Raw genomic sequence first — 15,574 nt, 5'->3', positions numbered from 1 at the left:
GTTGAGGAAATGGATAACAGAATCCCCGGAAAATTGAAACTTGATTGATTAAATTTGAAGTAGCAGGAAAAGTTGGAATCTTAACAAAGAATGACATATCACTCGGGAAGAGGTGTTTTTTGGACTTTGAGTTGATTGGATCAGGAAAAAAAGTGGAGTGGACTCAAGAGGGAAAAGTGGACGATTTCAGATATTCTGTTTGAAAATTGACATAAAAATGAGTTTTTATGTGTCAATAATTTATTGGTAAAAGTTTGGAATCTAATTTTAAAAATTTGTTAAAAAATAGACTTCATTTTTGCCAATTTCATTCATTCAATAGACCCAAATATACCAGAATTTATCCTTTGTCCCAGGCGAAAGATGAAATCACAAACCTCTAGAATTTCTCAAAAATCAGGAATAAGGAGAACTTGTTTTGATTTCCCCATTCATCAGAATAAACTCAAATCCGGCTACTACGTCACTGCTCTACTGATCTTTTCTCTGGTTTGATGTTTTCCGAAAAAAAAAATTCATTTTACTTTATAAGGAACTTTCAGTGACTAAGTTCCCTGATGTTGATGTTGATGGGTTGATGTGAGTGGATCTCAATCTTGGGTAAAAGGTGTGAAAAGTCATAAAAACTTTAGAAATGGGAAAAAGGTGATAAGGCGCTCCCGTCCTCTGAGAGGAACGGAGCAGAAATATAAAAAGCGTTGCAAAATTTCGTTGAGTTCCCTAGGATTTTTATTTCCTTGGACCCAACAAAATTCTTTCCCGAATTCCCAGAAAATTCTGTAAAAAAGCAAGGTTTTCTCTCTGGGAATTACATGACGTCTAGATATTTACACTTGGAATGTAAGCAGCAGGTTATTTAAAAAAAACCCGTATTCTACATAAGAGCTCCGTGTTCAGTTACTAGTTCCTGTTCAACAACAAATTCCAATCTACCGCCCAATTCAGAAGTTCAAAGATATTGGACTCTTGCTGACCAATTATATCTAAAAACACGTCCTTATTCGGAATTCTCGCTAATTACAAATCTAAAATATCTTTCAGAGCAATTTCCCGAATTTCCTAAAAGATCCTATAAAAGGGAGAAGCTTCCCCCTGGATATAACATGACTTCCAAATATTTAAACTTGGTAAGCAGAAGTAAATCTTTCCATTCTCATTTTTCTTTTTCTGATTTCTGTCTATTGAACCAAATGTGCTAGCAATCAGATCAGATTTATAAATTTCCAGTATGGTTCACTATCACAATCTGGCAGTCTTCGTTCAGTCATGGCATATTTTTTTCGGTGTTCTTGGTGCAATCCTGAATGGATTATTAGTTCTTCTAGCGATCTTTAAGTCTCCGATGGCTATTCGATCGTATTCGAAACTCATTGTTAATTTTGCGGTCACGGACTTGTTGGCTTGTTTGTTGGATATGTTTATTGAGATCAGGTTTGAAAAAACCAGTGAACAATCTCTTGAAATCTGGTTCTTTGAAACCTAATATTGCTATTTCAGAATGCTCCCCTCTCCAAATGAAGCATCCTTGACGAACATTCTAAATGGCTTCTGTACATACTTCGGATTGACCACTTGCACAATTGGGTAACTCAAAGATACGAAAACTAAATTAATTAATGCTGAATTCAGATTGAGTCTCTACCTTCATCTTCTGACCCATTCGCTATGGTCTTTACTCATCTCCTTTGGTTATCGGTATTTAATTTTATTCAATTCGTCTCTGAAAACCAAACACGTTCTGATTACACTTTTAATCTTTTATATACCATCTCTTATTCAAGCGGTACGTTTCCAACTATGGTTCCAATCATTCAAATTTTGTTTCAGGCAACATATTGGACCAATTTTGTAGACCGTTCTACTATTCTCCCAATCGCCAAAAGAGTTTACCCAGAATACGATTTCGAAACGGAGCCAGGACTCCTCACAGGAATCACAAACCTATTTTCCGTATCAGCTACATATGCGATGCTTCACATGACATTACCGATTACTCCAGTCTACATCACTATTTTAATTCTTCGTCGGAGTATCACAAAAACACTGATGAAGAGTCACAGTATAATGTCAAAAGAGACTAAAGCTGTACATGCTCAATTACTGAAAGTAAGTCAGCGTCATTTGTGATTGAATATGAATCATTTGATTTTTGAGGCACTGACATTTCAAGCTGTGATTCCAGTGGGAGCGTGGACAGCTATTTATGTATATTTTGCTAGTAAGTTTGGAAACTGACGAAATTCTACAAACCGAGACTGATTTCTCAGTACTAACCAGCAAACTTGGAATCTGAAGTATTCAATATTTTTACATTTTCAGTGCAACTCGGTCTAATCCGCGGAGTAATATTCGAGTATCTCATCTTCTCTACAGTAATCTTCTTGCCAGTCTTCTCTCCTGCCACTTATTTGATCTATGTCCGACCGTTTCGACAGTTTCTGCTCAGGTGCAAACTCTATTTTTTCTGTAACACATTTAATTTTACTGCAGAACGTTCTGCTGTAAAATTTCTCCAAGTGCAGTCGAAGACAAGAATCGGACGAGGTTCTACACTCAGTACGATCACTCGACAACTCGAAAATAACACCAGCTGAGACGATAATATTCTGATATTTTCATGAGCTTTTATTTAACAGTTTTGTGTGTCAATAATGTATTGGTGTAATTCTGGAATCTAATTTAAAAAAGTCTGTGAAAACAATGTACTTCATTTTTGCCAATTCCATTCATTCAATAGACCCAAATATACCAGAATCTATCCTTGGCCCCAGGCAATAGATGAAATCACAAACTATAGAATTTTTCAAAAACCAGATATAAGGAGAACTCGTTTTGATTTCCCCATTCAACTCAGAATAAACTCAAGTCGGGTAACTGCGTCACTGCTCTACTGATCTTTCATCTGGTTTGATGGTTTTGGAAATGGAAATTTATTTTACTTTTTTTTTTGGGATTCTCGTTTGCTTCCCTAGTTTAAAAAATGTTATCTGAGATTATGAGAAATGGTAACTGTATCCTTAAAGCTAGAATTCATATCTGTCTAGATTAGTCAGATGCCACAGGTGCACTAGCAAGATTAGCTGCTACCTCAATACTTAAAAATCTTTATGAATCAGATGTTCGAGTCTGCTTTACCAAGGTCTAGACCACAGTTCTTCATAGAATCAACCCCTATTCTAAGACCAAACATGCAGATATTATTCCTTGAACCCAACAACATTTCTTCCCGAATTTCTCAGAAAAATCCTATAAAAGAGCTAGGTTTTCTCCCTGGGAATAACACGACTTCTAGATATTTACGCTTAGCATGTAAGCAGTAGTAAATAGAAACACAATTTAAAAAGTTTTTATTACTTTTTGAACATTTATTTGAGTTTGAACTATTTCAATGATAAAGGTTAGAAGAACATTTTACTGATGTCTGTCTGAATGTTTGATCTTATTCATTAAACTTTCTCAATTCAAACCACTGGAGGTTTCGGGTTCTCACCATGTGTGCTAGATACTCTCAACTTTTCTTGACTGACGTTTTTTATTTTTTACGCTGTGAAATGAACAAAATAAAAAAATTGAATCAACTTACCTCGTAATTTTATAAGGTTGTTCGAAAAAATCCGTATTCTACATAACAAATTTAGTGTTCCGTATTCAGTTACCAGTTCCTGTTAAACAAAAACTCCAATCTTCTGCTCAATTCAGAAGTTCAAAGACATTGGACTTGTGTTGATCAATTATGTTCAAAAACACGTCCTCATTCTGAATTCTCGCTGATCAGAAATCTAAATTAACTTTCAGCACAATTGCCATATCTCTCAATTTTTCTTTTTCTTTCTCTGATTTCTGTCTATTGAACCAAATATGCTAGCAATCAGATCAGATTTGTAAATTTCCAGTATGGTTCACGATCATAATCTGGCAGTTTTCGTTCAGTCATGGCATATTTTTTTCGGAGTTCTTGGTGCCATCCTGAATGGATTACTAGTTCTTCTAGCGCTCTTTAAGTCTCCGATAGCTATTCGATTGTATTCAAAACTCATAATTAATTTTGCGGTCACTGACTTGTTGGCTTGTTTGTTGGATATGTTTATTGAGATCAGGTTTGAAAAAATCTTGAAAATTCTTGATGTTTAATATTTTCATTCCAGATTGCTACCCTCTCCAAATGAAGCGACCATGACATACATTCTCAATGGCTTCTGTACATACTTCGGATTGACAACTTGCACAATTGGGTAATTCAACAATACGAAAACTAAATCAATTTGTGTTAAATACAGATTGAGTCTCTTCATTCATACTTTGACCCATTCGCTATGGTCTTTACTCATCTCATTCGGCTATCGATATGTAATTTTATTCAATGCGTCTTTGAAAACCAAACACGTTCTGATCACAATTTCACTGTTTTATATTCCATCTCTTATTCAAGCTGTAAGTTTCCAACTATGGTTCCAATCTTTCAAAATTTGTTTCAGGCAACATATTGGACCAATTTTGTAGACCGTTCTACTATCCTCCCAATTGCCAAAAGAGTTTATCCAGAATACGATTTCGAAACGGAGCCAGGACTCCTCACAGGAATCACAAACTTATTTTCCGTATCAGCTACATATGCGATTCTTCACATGACTTTACCAATTACTCCAGTCTACATCACCATTTTCATTCTTCGTCGGAGTATCACAAAAACACTTATGAAGAGTCACAATATAATGTCAAAAGAGACTAAAGCTGTTCATGCCCAATTACTGAAAGTAAGTCAGCGTCATTTGTGATTGAATATGAATCATTTGATTTTTGAGGCATTGACATTTCAAGCTGTGATTCCCGTCGCAGCATGGACAGCTGTTTATGTCTACATTGCTAGTAAGTTCTGTTTTATTGGTGTGACTGAGTTGAAAGATAAAAGACAATCAGGTTTTCTGGAAACTGGAACGGCGAACTGAAATATAAGATTCAGAATTCGTAAATAACTTCTTGAACTTTAAAATGTCTTGTTCAGAATACACTTGATTGATCACAGAATTACTGGTCCTGTAGTTATCACTCAACTTTCAGGTTTCATTTCGTAGAATTCAGGTTTTGCACACCGAGACTCGTTTCTCAACACTAAACAGCAAACTTGGAATTTGAAGTATTTAATACCTTTACATTTTCAGTGCAATTTGGTCTAATCCGCGGAGTCATCTTCGAGTATCTCATCTTCTCTACAGTGATATTCATGCCAGTCATTTCTCCTGTCACTTATTTGATCTATGTCCGACCGTTTCGACAGTTTCTGCTCAGGTGCAAACTCTAAGTTGTATGTAATGAACTCCATTTTATTGCAGAACGTTCTGCCGTAAATGTGCTCCAAGTGCAGTCGAAGACAAGAATCGAACGAGGTTCTACACTCAGTACGATTACTCGACAACTCGACAATAACACCAGATGACAGAATAATATTCTGATATTTTCATGAGTCAAAGATTTCTGATCTCTTGATTTGAAATGTCTGAATAAATTATTATGTGCGTTCCCTTTGAGTAAAGTATGTGTTACAATAGAGAAATGTTCAAATGCTATCTGCGGGAAGGAGAACACAAACAGAACACTTATGGATGGTTTCATGCCTACGAAAAGGAATCAAAACAGAAAGTCTGATGGATCAGATGAAACTCATTAAATCATCTCAACGTAGTTCTCTCCCTCGACTCATGTCTCCTTTTGGGAGACTTGAATCTTCCTGAAAACACCTGGGGACCCAACCCTCCGTCTCTCCACAAGTTCCAAAGCTTCCTGAATTCTCGTGGGCTCACCCAACACGTCACTTTTCCCACCATACTCGGCGCAACCTCTTCGAATATCCTCGGCCTCATCATCTTTTCTAGCGATTTTCCTATCTTCAAACTTGAAAGAAACTCACCCTCCTGAATTCCGATCATTTATCTGCTCACTGTGTTTTTAGCTTCCTTATGTTGATCCTTTCGGTGCCCTACAAGTCCCTAAATCCAGCAACCGCCTAAATTTCCGAAAATGTCACTTTAGAGACTTAAACGCAGCGTTTGAACCGACTGGGACCTAATTTTCAGTACCCTCCCGTCCCCATCCGCTAAGTATGATACAATTCTTTCTAGTTTGATTCTCTCCCACACCCCCACTATACCTTCTATACCTCCCGTGGTCCGTCCAATCTTGCCAGACAGCTCTGTTCGCAAACTTTGGTCTACCGAATTCCCCAACAAAGAATTTACACTAGCACGGGTCTGGGTTTATTAACTAACAAATTCGATCTACACATCTCCGAATTATCTTCATTAGCTTCCTTCGCTGTAATCAACTCCCCAAAGCCTTAAAGTCCCGATCTCTATTACCTTACAGGCTCTTTTCGACACATACGAGCTAGAATACTGTTCGGTTGTTTACTCTCCATCGCTAGATAAGCTTGTATTCAATTCATATAGACAAGGCGAATTGTGTTGTGATTTCACTCTCAGACATAAAATTCCGTTGGGACCAGAATAGTGCGTTCCCCACGTGCCAACAACCTGCGCTTCTGCCCAATAAATTTTCAGAACACCTGTCTGGTCGTGAGGGCCTACTTACATATGTATGTGTCATCCATATTTCTTCTTCTTTTCAAGAGCTCTAATTTCTTCTATTTCTTCATAGTTAGACACCTTTTGATGAAAAAAGGATGAATAAAAACACGGTTTTTTAGATGTCTTGAGTTTTCAATTATACACCACGACACCCTTACTTTACTTGAAAGAATCGGATATTTAAGGAAAGACATCAACTAGAGTTTTGCATAAATATTTTTGGTGTAGATCATATGTTTTTTTTAGTTTTCCCTACTTTAAGAAAGATCGAAAAATGGATTCTGATCCAGAAACATTTTTGGCAACTTATTCTTGAATTGATTCAATTATTTTTGTGTAGTGGTGGTGGTCGGAAGAATTCAATTACTCACTGCTACAAAAGGCAAAGACCTATTTCTTGCTTCCATTCGGAACTTTTTCTATTTTTACATTGATCTTCTGATTGACTTCTATTGATGCTCATATCACGTTTTTCGCTGATTGCTCGTACCAAATTCTCTTCGTGATCATTCGATTCCTCTGACAAAAACTGATTTCTTCCTTCTTTAGAAAACTAGCACTTTAAGTGTAGACTAGTCATACATATAATGATTAGATAACTGACAAGGTGACATTTAACTTTTTGATACTTGCTCTTGATTCGTGCGATTTATTAAGTCCCAGCTTCCTATTTTAGTTTCATTTCATTTCAGGAATGATCAACGACACTGAGCTGGTTTCCGATTTCCGAATTCTTCATTCAGTTTTTGGTGGTACTGGATTGATTTTGAACGTCATATTACTGTTACTTGCTATTTTTGTAACTCCGAAAGTAATTCGATTGTATTCAATTTTGATTATAAACTTTGCAATTACGGATGCATTTGCTTGTCTTCTGGATATTTTCATCGAGATCAGAGTCCTCCCATACCCAAATGAAGACTCAATGGCTCATATTATGAATGGAGTTTGTAAATACTTTGGACTTACTACTTGCGTCGTTGGGTATGTTTTATGAGGACAGACTTTCAATATTAAAAAAAAACAATTTCAGATTCAGTCTGTATCTCCATACATTGACTCACTCTATTTGGTCTCTGCTCATTTCATTTGCTTATAGATATCTAATTCTTTTCAATACTTCCTTCAAACGAAAAAGTATTATTTTGGTAATTCTGGCTTTTTACTTCCCTTCGTTTTTACAAGCGGTAAGCGAGCAATTACAGAAAATCCTAATTGTAAATATTTCAGGTGACTTACTGGAGCAATTTTGTAGAGCGATACGAGATTCTACCCATTGTTCAAAGAGTTCACCCAACCTATGATTTCAGTGAGAGTGTTGGTCTTCTCACGGGAATCACGGACCTATATTCTCCATCTGTAATCTATGGAATGTTTCATACAACGTTTCCAGTCACACCTATATACATTGCAATATTTATTGTCAGATGGAAAATTATAAGAGTATTGATGAAGAATCAAGATTCAATGTCGAAAGAAACGAAAGCAATGCATTCGCAATTGTTGAAAGTGTTGACACTTCAGGCTATTCTTCCAGCAACTTCCTTTGGAACATCATATCTTTTTATGGGATGTAAGCCTTTGTTTTTTGAGTTTAGACCGTTCTAATTTATTTTGTTGATTTTCAGTAAAACTCGGTTTACTCACTGGACAAATATACGAGCATTTAGTATTCTCAATTGCTATATTTATGCCTATGATTTCTCCCATTACATATCTTGTCTTTGTCAAACCCTACCGCTTGTTTTTCATCAGGTACATACACTTTCTAAATTATTTTTCAACTGGTTATCTTCCAGAAAGTTCTGCAAACGATGTTGCAAGACGGTGATACAAGAGAAGACACAGACGAAAATGTATAGTAACCAAGATCATTCATCAAGTGCCAACCGAAAATAATAATTGCGTATTTTTTAAATTAAAAATTTTGATAGGGCAATAAAAGTGAATAATGGATTGAGAAATTCAACAAATAAATAAATAAAGAGAGGTCATAATTTGAGTGTTCTAACTGGTAAAGGTTCTCCATTCGGTCCTTGTGGTCCAAGTGCTTCGTCAGCATGATAAGGTGTGCCGTATGAAATCATATATCTGTAAATAGAAAACAGTTTTGCTTTGTTTTCAAAGTTTTCAGCGAACACGTGTTCGGTTAGGAATTAAGGGTTTCAAGACGAACATTAAAAATATACGATTATGTTGTTTGGTGCAGCACAAAAAAATAAGAAGAAACTAGAATTATATAGCTAAACTCACTTTCCATCAATCTCCAATTTGCATACCAAATCTCCAGCAAAATTAATGTTTTGAGCAAAGTCAGCATGAGCTACGAGAGTTTCGAACGGATGTTGAAACATTTTCTCACTGGCTCTCTGAACTTTATTGGCGATGACTTGAAGATTACACGGATTGAAATCTGGTAACTCTCGGATTTCTTTGTATGTCGACTCGACTACATTATTCAATTCCAGATTACAACAAACGTATCCAGATGGATTATGGAAACAAGTTTGGAGTGGGAGGGTGTCTTTCGGTGGGTAGGAGTACTTCACGTTTGGTTTATCGGAGTACTTGGTTGGTTTTTCAGCTTCTCGGATCTGGAAAATATTTATCTTTAGAAGCGTAAAGTTTTATTACGTAGATTATTTGAGTTGTACAAAAACCAGCAATAAAAAATTGAACTCACATTAGTTGAAAACTCTGATTTTTCCTCCTCCTCACTTCCATCTCCTTCTGCGTATTCTCCTGATCCCGTGTTATAAGAATCCGTTTTATTTTCCAATTTCTGAACTAGTTGTCATAATAATTTACGAAAACACTTAAATCACATACCTTTCCACGATAAACTGGAATTCTCATTAATTTATTTTGCTCCGCTCTCTTTGCAAAGTCAATAATTGTCGGTTGGGATGCTGTGGTAGGTGTCTGATCAGTGGTTTCACCATCACTGTAATAATCATCATCTCCATCTCCTGTGATATCTTCAACTTGTGCTCCTTCCCCTTCCGGGTGCTCATCACTGTCAATTTTATTTTTTCTATTTCCTCCAACTTTTCCATTTATCCGTCCGGTTTGAGACTTCCCTTTCTTCTTTCCATTCCTCGACGATTTTTTGCACACTAAAGTAAAAGAATGATGAGTATCCTAGATATTCCAGATCACAAAACTCACTATCACAAGCCACTTCCTTCTCCTCACTATCCTCTTCCTCTGACATTTCTCTGCATAATTTGCACATCTTCGAGCTTTTATTCTTTCTTCCCTTCTTTTTCTTATCCTTTTTCTTGTTACCTCGACTGCTTCCACTGTTCGTTGGATTTTGATAATTTCCCTGAAATCCCGCTAAAATTGCTACTTCTCAATTGAGTTATCACCCCCACTCACACCATTTCTATCCGACGAATAATTATTATTCTCGAGTGCTTGTTTTGGAGGGCTCACTTGTTGTTGATATGGTTGTGGACGTGGATACGGTGAACGTTGAGGTTGATTGTAGTTGGAAATAGGTCTCTGTTGTGGATATGGATGAGGAGGAGCGGGTTGATGTTGTTGAGCATTCTGTGGTTGATAACCTTGAGGCTGACTCTGATTTGGTGCTCCGTTCCTGTATTGAACTGGGGATGGTAGATTAGGACGAATGTAGTTTTGAACGGGATTCAGTTGTGCGGAATAAGGATTCAAATTATAAATAGGTGGGGGACGACCAAATGGGACGACTTGACGTTCCACAATGTGTCGTTGTGGAGGTGGAAGAGGGACAGGAGCATTGGAGTCAACAGGCTGAATAAGGGTTTGATGACGGATTGGTGAGTTGGGTGGAGGCTGCAATTGTTAGTATGAATCTTGATTGCCAGATAAAATCTCATTGGTTATTAGGAGGACATTTCAAAACTTTTACAACTGGGAACTTTATTTCTGATAAAGTAATGTAAAACTTGTCAACTAGACCACCTAGAGACAAAGAGTGCACAGAGAAAAACCAAATTAGATAACTTTGAAACTGTGAAAGATATCAGAAATCTAAGTACAAAAGTTTACTTTTTCATATAATTGTGAAGACACTTACCGGATTTGGACTCCATCGAGGTGGAATTGGAAGGACCTGAGAGCTAGTTCTCCCTCCAGAATGTGCTGCATGAAGTGTTCCGTTTTGATGAGGAGCTCCTCGTTTCACTCGTTTCGGCTCTTGCATCAATATGAATTCCCACATTGGAACTATTTTTATTTGACCACGGATTTGGAATTTAGGATCTTTTATTCGTTTACATGATTTACTCGGGACGCCATAGCGGTGGTCTAAAACGAGATTTTTGGAAAGGGAGATATATAAAATGAATTTCAGTTGATACTAGATAAAAGTACTATAAAAGTACTGTAAGTTCAGAAACTTCTAGATGAATCCAAACAGAAAAGAGTCCTAAATGTAACTCACCAACACAACTTGATTCAAAAACATCCGGTAAAAATATGAAAAGTGATAAAATTAATGACAAAAACATAGCATCAACTGCCTTGATGCCTAGATGCCACTCTCGAAAGAGATACGTTTGTCGTCACTGCCAATATAGTCCAACTGGTATCACATAAGCTTATCAACATTTTGAAAGAAGCCTGTCTGTGATTCGATTAGCATATTCCTCATGATGACAACATCGATATCATACAAATTAGATAAAAAATGATTTATGTAAAATGTAAGCGATGGACGAACATAAGTTATTTGGCAACAAACCAGTTGAAACATTTTCTCTGTTCTGGACGATCTCTCTGTTTTGTTTTTGGCATTTTGCCGAAAAATGGCAAAAAAAAGGGTGGGGAAGACAAAAGAAGAAAAAGGGAATATATGAAAAGTTATGTACAGTTATTGAGAGTGAGAGAAGACGAGAGTAAATGAGAGGAAGAGAAAGAATATCAAAATGAAAATGCGTCGAAATTTACAAGCACCGGGAAGGGAGGAGAAAGAGACTGAAAGTGTAACAAAAAAAACGAACATGATAAAGATAATGACTAGGCATGACCAATAAATATGAAACAATGAGAATCTAATCTAAATCGAATCCCAGAATTTCTTGAAGATCTTCGAGCATATCCATACTATTGAACACTTGAATGTATCGAATCCCGAGCACTGCTGCACTCTCGCAATTGATTTTCGAATCATCCACATAAATCACTTCCTCTGGCTGTAAATCTGCACAATCCAACGCGACTTGATAGAATCTTGGATCCGGCTTCTTCACACCTTCCTTACATGATTCAAGAACAAAATCAAAGTATTTCTCCATGTTTGGAATTCTCCTTCCATTTCTCTTCTCATCCACGTGATAGGTATCCAACATCAGAATTGTCTTGATTCCTCTCTCACGAAGTTTCCGACAAGCTGTCAGAACTGCTTCTTCCTGGAAAATGGAAACGGACTTTGGTGTGTCATTCACGTGGGAAACTTACATAAACTGCTTCATTATCGTATTCCGTCGCGGAAAAGAACTTGAGAGATTCCACTTGTGAGCCGAACTGAAAATTGCAAAAGTTGAGTGGGTTTTTCGAAGAGGTGGAATAGTAATGAACTTTTGAGAAGAGCGAAATGAGACTGTGCTCCGAAAACTTCATTGGTGTCAAAAGCTTCTGGTTTGAAGAATGAATTTTTAAAATTTGTTAATTTGAGCCCTTCAACTATACTCTAGATTTCAAACCAGGATGAGTGGATAAGAATTTTTAGTATTTGAGTCAATTAAGCCGTTTTTACAGAAAAATGTTTTGAAAACTAACTTTTCTATTGTAAGCTGACAAAAACAGTCGGTCGAAATCTTTTGCAGTGTAGATTCCAGTTAGCAGATCTTCTTGGAATCCTTTCGGCAGAATAGATGAAAGCTCTTTGCTGACTAACGTAGGAATCAGGGAGTTGTCAAATAATTTATTGTCTTCTTCGATTTCTGAAACTTCAGATATTCAAAAATCCAATTAGAAGAAAGAACTCACTTCTATAAACGTGAACATTTCTCGATTGCATCCACATCACTTCTCCATAATCAAAAATGACAGCTTTGATTGGATTGTCGTCATGATTCAGTGAATCCGCATCGGACGATGCAGACGATGGCGCCGTACTTGTGCTCATTGTGATTCTTTTCTTTTCTGAAATAGTACTAATATCAGTTGATTTGAAACCGAACACATATGATCAACAATAGTGAAAAGTAGTGGAAAATGAAGAAGAGATAGTGAGAGGCAGTAGAGACAAGGGGCAATGTTTACCCATACACTAATACGAAAATTTGAAAGTCAATCGAGTAGTCACACGTTTTTCCACATTTTTCCAGACAACACTGGGAGGAGAGAATTACAGAATTACAGTCGTCACTCTGAAAATAGAGTCAAGTGGGAAACAGTGAAACAATAAAACACATTATTTGGAATAGATGAACCGTATCGTCAATGGTAAATTTGATCTGCCTCGTTTTTGGGTTGGAATGGATTGAATCGAGTGATGAGACATAGAAAGAGAGACCAACTAGAGCGCAACACAGGTGGGGCTGATATCATATTAATCGTGAGAAAAAGGGAAATAGAATGGTCACTTTTGTGATTTATATTCTTTTGAAGAAAGATAACAAGCACATGTTCTCCTTTACGTTCAAGTGGCAACGGAAGAGGGCAAAAAGGCGGCAAGACAGGGGGTTCTTGAACTTTGAACAGTTGAGACATTTTGGGCATCTAAACGAAGTTTTCTCCTTTTTAAAAAGAAGAAGAAGAGTCACCTAACTTTGTTTGAAACCTTTTTGGACATCAGAAGATTCGACAGAAATAACATTCTGGAAGAAAGGGAAAAGTGACACGTGGTGACGAGGTTCGCTCACAAGACTGTTCGGTCTAAATTTAAAATTCAATTTATATTCGTCTGTTGCGGACACTCACGAGTTTTTTTCGGGATGGAATTGGTTTCAAACTTTAGCCTCGGACTGTTTAGGATCATAATTTTATAAGATAAGTAGGACAATAGATTGACAAAAAAGTGGGCAACCCAAGGCCAAATTCTGGGCAAGATTCCATCTAGCCGTGATACAGTATCTCAAAACTTCTAGCCTATAAAGTTCAAACGAATAGGTGCAGAAAGATGCTCTGTTTTGCAAACTACGGAATGAAAACACACATGCCTGGGTTTGACACCCATCACCCCATTTTTTCTCTGCAAGAACCGAAACACACTCTTCTTCCTATCCAGAGGTTGAATGGGGGACAGCTGTCTTGGAATGAAAGAACTTGTGATCACGTGAAAATGAAATGGAAAAGAGTCAGTGAGGGAAGAGCCAAAGGAGCAAAAGGATGCTTTTGTTGAAATATGTATGGAATAATGGAAAAGGTCGGTGGATGATGATGATAATTAGATGAGTAGCTTGAGTTACAGATGAAAAAGTTATGAAGGGAAACATATGAAATTGTTTCAGAGAACAGAGAGATCGGTATATGGAAATTGCAATCGTATAACTCAATTCAATTTTGATCTATTGTGTTCTGAAAAAAAACAGAATAACGGCGCGATTATGGAAAAGGGAAACATGCCCTTTGAATCACGTTTTCCATACTTTCTCATAAGTGGGAATCGGAAAATTTTGGGTTGTCATGAGAGAATATGTTGACTAATAGAAGGTACAACATTACTTGGAATAACTGGAATGGAAATTTCAGACAACTTCAAACTAGACTTTTCCTTTCAAAAAAAAACAAGAAAAAACATCATTTGCAAGTTTCGAATACTTGGCCACGCCCCTTGAGTGAATTCATGTCATTAAGGAGGGCCCTACTACTGAAAGTATGGAAGAGAGGGACACTTGACTCACACCCACTTCTTTTTAATTTCCTTCTTTTTCTTCTGGATTCGCCAATGATTCGATTCACTGGGGAATTGAAAAGGAATTTCGGAAGGGAAAAGGCCGAAATGATGCAAGATAAAAAGGAAAAGTAGGTTTTTGTTTAAATGAGAAAGAACACAAAGATCAAAGCCACCTGACACCTTCATAGAAGACGTGACTTTCAGAAAGAGTGCAAAATAATAGAAGAATAGAGGAAGGGGGCCATAGGAAAGGAAGCAAATCAATTGTTATGTCTTTCATGCGAATGTTTGTTAGTACACCCCCGGATAGAAGAAGGAAAAAGAAAAGCCGAGAAAAGACATATTGTACCTCTAGAGACCGGCCATAAAGATGGAGCTCCTTCCGAGAAAAGAAAGAGTCTTCTGGATCCATGTGAAACCAGAGTTCAGTAGTGTATATGTCTCACTCTACCGGAAAACTTGTCGGAAATGGACGGAAACTTTAGAGAGGAAAGGAGAAGAAGCTCTTGAGTAACATGTGATTAGAGAAGTTGCTCTTCTGAATGAGAAAGTCAGAGAAGGATTACGGTAGTTACTATAAATCAACCAGCTTCTTTTTGAAAAACATGAAAATGATTAGCTTACATCCGGGAATCATGAGAAACGTGATTGATCATTTCTGAATTCAACATTTTTGACAGAAATGATTTATTAATTTTCAGAGTACTGATGTATACTAAAGGACTGGATTTATGAATGGCGTGGTGTGCGATTTTTCGAGGAGTTTGAGTGATTTATAAGGGAAACATAACAGGTCAATGGGTCCAATTTTTGTTTTTACTCTAAAAATTTTATATCTGCAACTGAAATTTACAGAGTTACGGTTCAAAATGTAGAGCCGTTAACAGAAACATAAGGCTCGTTTATGATCTAAATTTGACGCAAGGAGTCAAGTCATACGGTGGATGCAATAATCCAATTAAAAGTTTAAAAAACAACTGGACAATGGGAAGTTTCAAAAACAACTTGAATTCGATACGAAATAATTTTCACTTTCCATCTCCCGCTGTGCTCACCCTCGCATTATTATCCAGTAACTGAACAAAACAGAGTCTCGATGATGATTGTCTGGAACAAAAGGAAACGAAACAAAAAACGGAGGAAGAGAACGCATAAACGTGGGTCG

At 36.9% G+C, this 15,574-nt stretch overlaps 5 protein-coding genes across 5 annotated transcripts; 3 read left to right on the top strand and 2 right to left on the bottom strand.

The window, feature by feature from the left end:
- Window positions 1-1,228: 1,228 nt before the first annotated feature.
- Window positions 1,229-2,584, top strand: GCK72_017829 (uncharacterized protein; the record flags this gene model as incomplete). The annotated part of the gene is made up of 7 exons (XM_003112530.2): window positions 1,229-1,431; window positions 1,498-1,584; window positions 1,630-1,783; window positions 1,828-2,106; window positions 2,155-2,218; window positions 2,320-2,446; window positions 2,491-2,584. The coding sequence occupies 7 exons, from the start codon at window positions 1,229-1,231 to the stop codon at window positions 2,582-2,584; spliced, it is 1,008 nt and encodes a 335-aa protein (XP_003112578.2).
- A 1,310-nt stretch (window positions 2,585-3,894) lies between these two features.
- On the top strand, window positions 3,895-5,424 carry GCK72_017828 (uncharacterized protein; the record flags this gene model as incomplete). Its single annotated transcript, XM_003112772.2, has 7 exons — window positions 3,895-4,097; window positions 4,146-4,232; window positions 4,278-4,431; window positions 4,476-4,754; window positions 4,803-4,866; window positions 5,160-5,286; window positions 5,331-5,424. 7 exons carry the CDS (start codon window positions 3,895-3,897, stop codon window positions 5,422-5,424), a joined length of 1,008 nt encoding a protein of 335 aa, XP_003112820.2.
- A 1,851-nt stretch (window positions 5,425-7,275) lies between these two features.
- Window positions 7,276-8,480, top strand: GCK72_017827 (uncharacterized protein; the record flags this gene model as incomplete). Its single annotated transcript, XM_053732274.1, has 5 exons — window positions 7,276-7,565; window positions 7,615-7,768; window positions 7,812-8,154; window positions 8,210-8,336; window positions 8,381-8,480. 5 exons carry the CDS (start codon window positions 7,276-7,278, stop codon window positions 8,478-8,480), a joined length of 1,014 nt encoding a protein of 337 aa, XP_053581187.1.
- A 92-nt stretch (window positions 8,481-8,572) lies between these two features.
- GCK72_017826 (uncharacterized protein) lies at window positions 8,573-10,788 on the bottom strand (the record flags this gene model as incomplete). The annotated part of the gene is made up of 7 exons (XM_003112552.2): window positions 8,573-8,672; window positions 8,835-9,175; window positions 9,265-9,363; window positions 9,411-9,697; window positions 9,750-9,909; window positions 9,963-10,400; window positions 10,645-10,788. 7 exons carry the CDS (start codon window positions 10,786-10,788, stop codon window positions 8,573-8,575), a joined length of 1,569 nt encoding a protein of 522 aa, XP_003112600.2.
- An 832-nt stretch (window positions 10,789-11,620) lies between these two features.
- Window positions 11,621-12,696, bottom strand: GCK72_017825 (uncharacterized protein; the record flags this gene model as incomplete). Its single annotated transcript, XM_003112600.2, has 4 exons — window positions 11,621-11,977; window positions 12,027-12,092; window positions 12,348-12,511; window positions 12,558-12,696. 4 exons carry the CDS (start codon window positions 12,694-12,696, stop codon window positions 11,621-11,623), a joined length of 726 nt encoding a protein of 241 aa, XP_003112648.1.
- Between the last annotated feature and the right edge of the window lie 2,878 nt (window positions 12,697-15,574).

This window comes from Caenorhabditis remanei, chromosome V, assembly GCF_010183535.1.
Source record: "Caenorhabditis remanei strain PX506 chromosome V, whole genome shotgun sequence".
Classification (NCBI taxonomy): domain Eukaryota; kingdom Metazoa; phylum Nematoda; class Chromadorea; order Rhabditida; family Rhabditidae; genus Caenorhabditis; species Caenorhabditis remanei.
The sequence above is the reverse complement of the archived record's forward strand: the minus strand, read 5'-3'. Positions and strand labels throughout refer to the sequence as shown.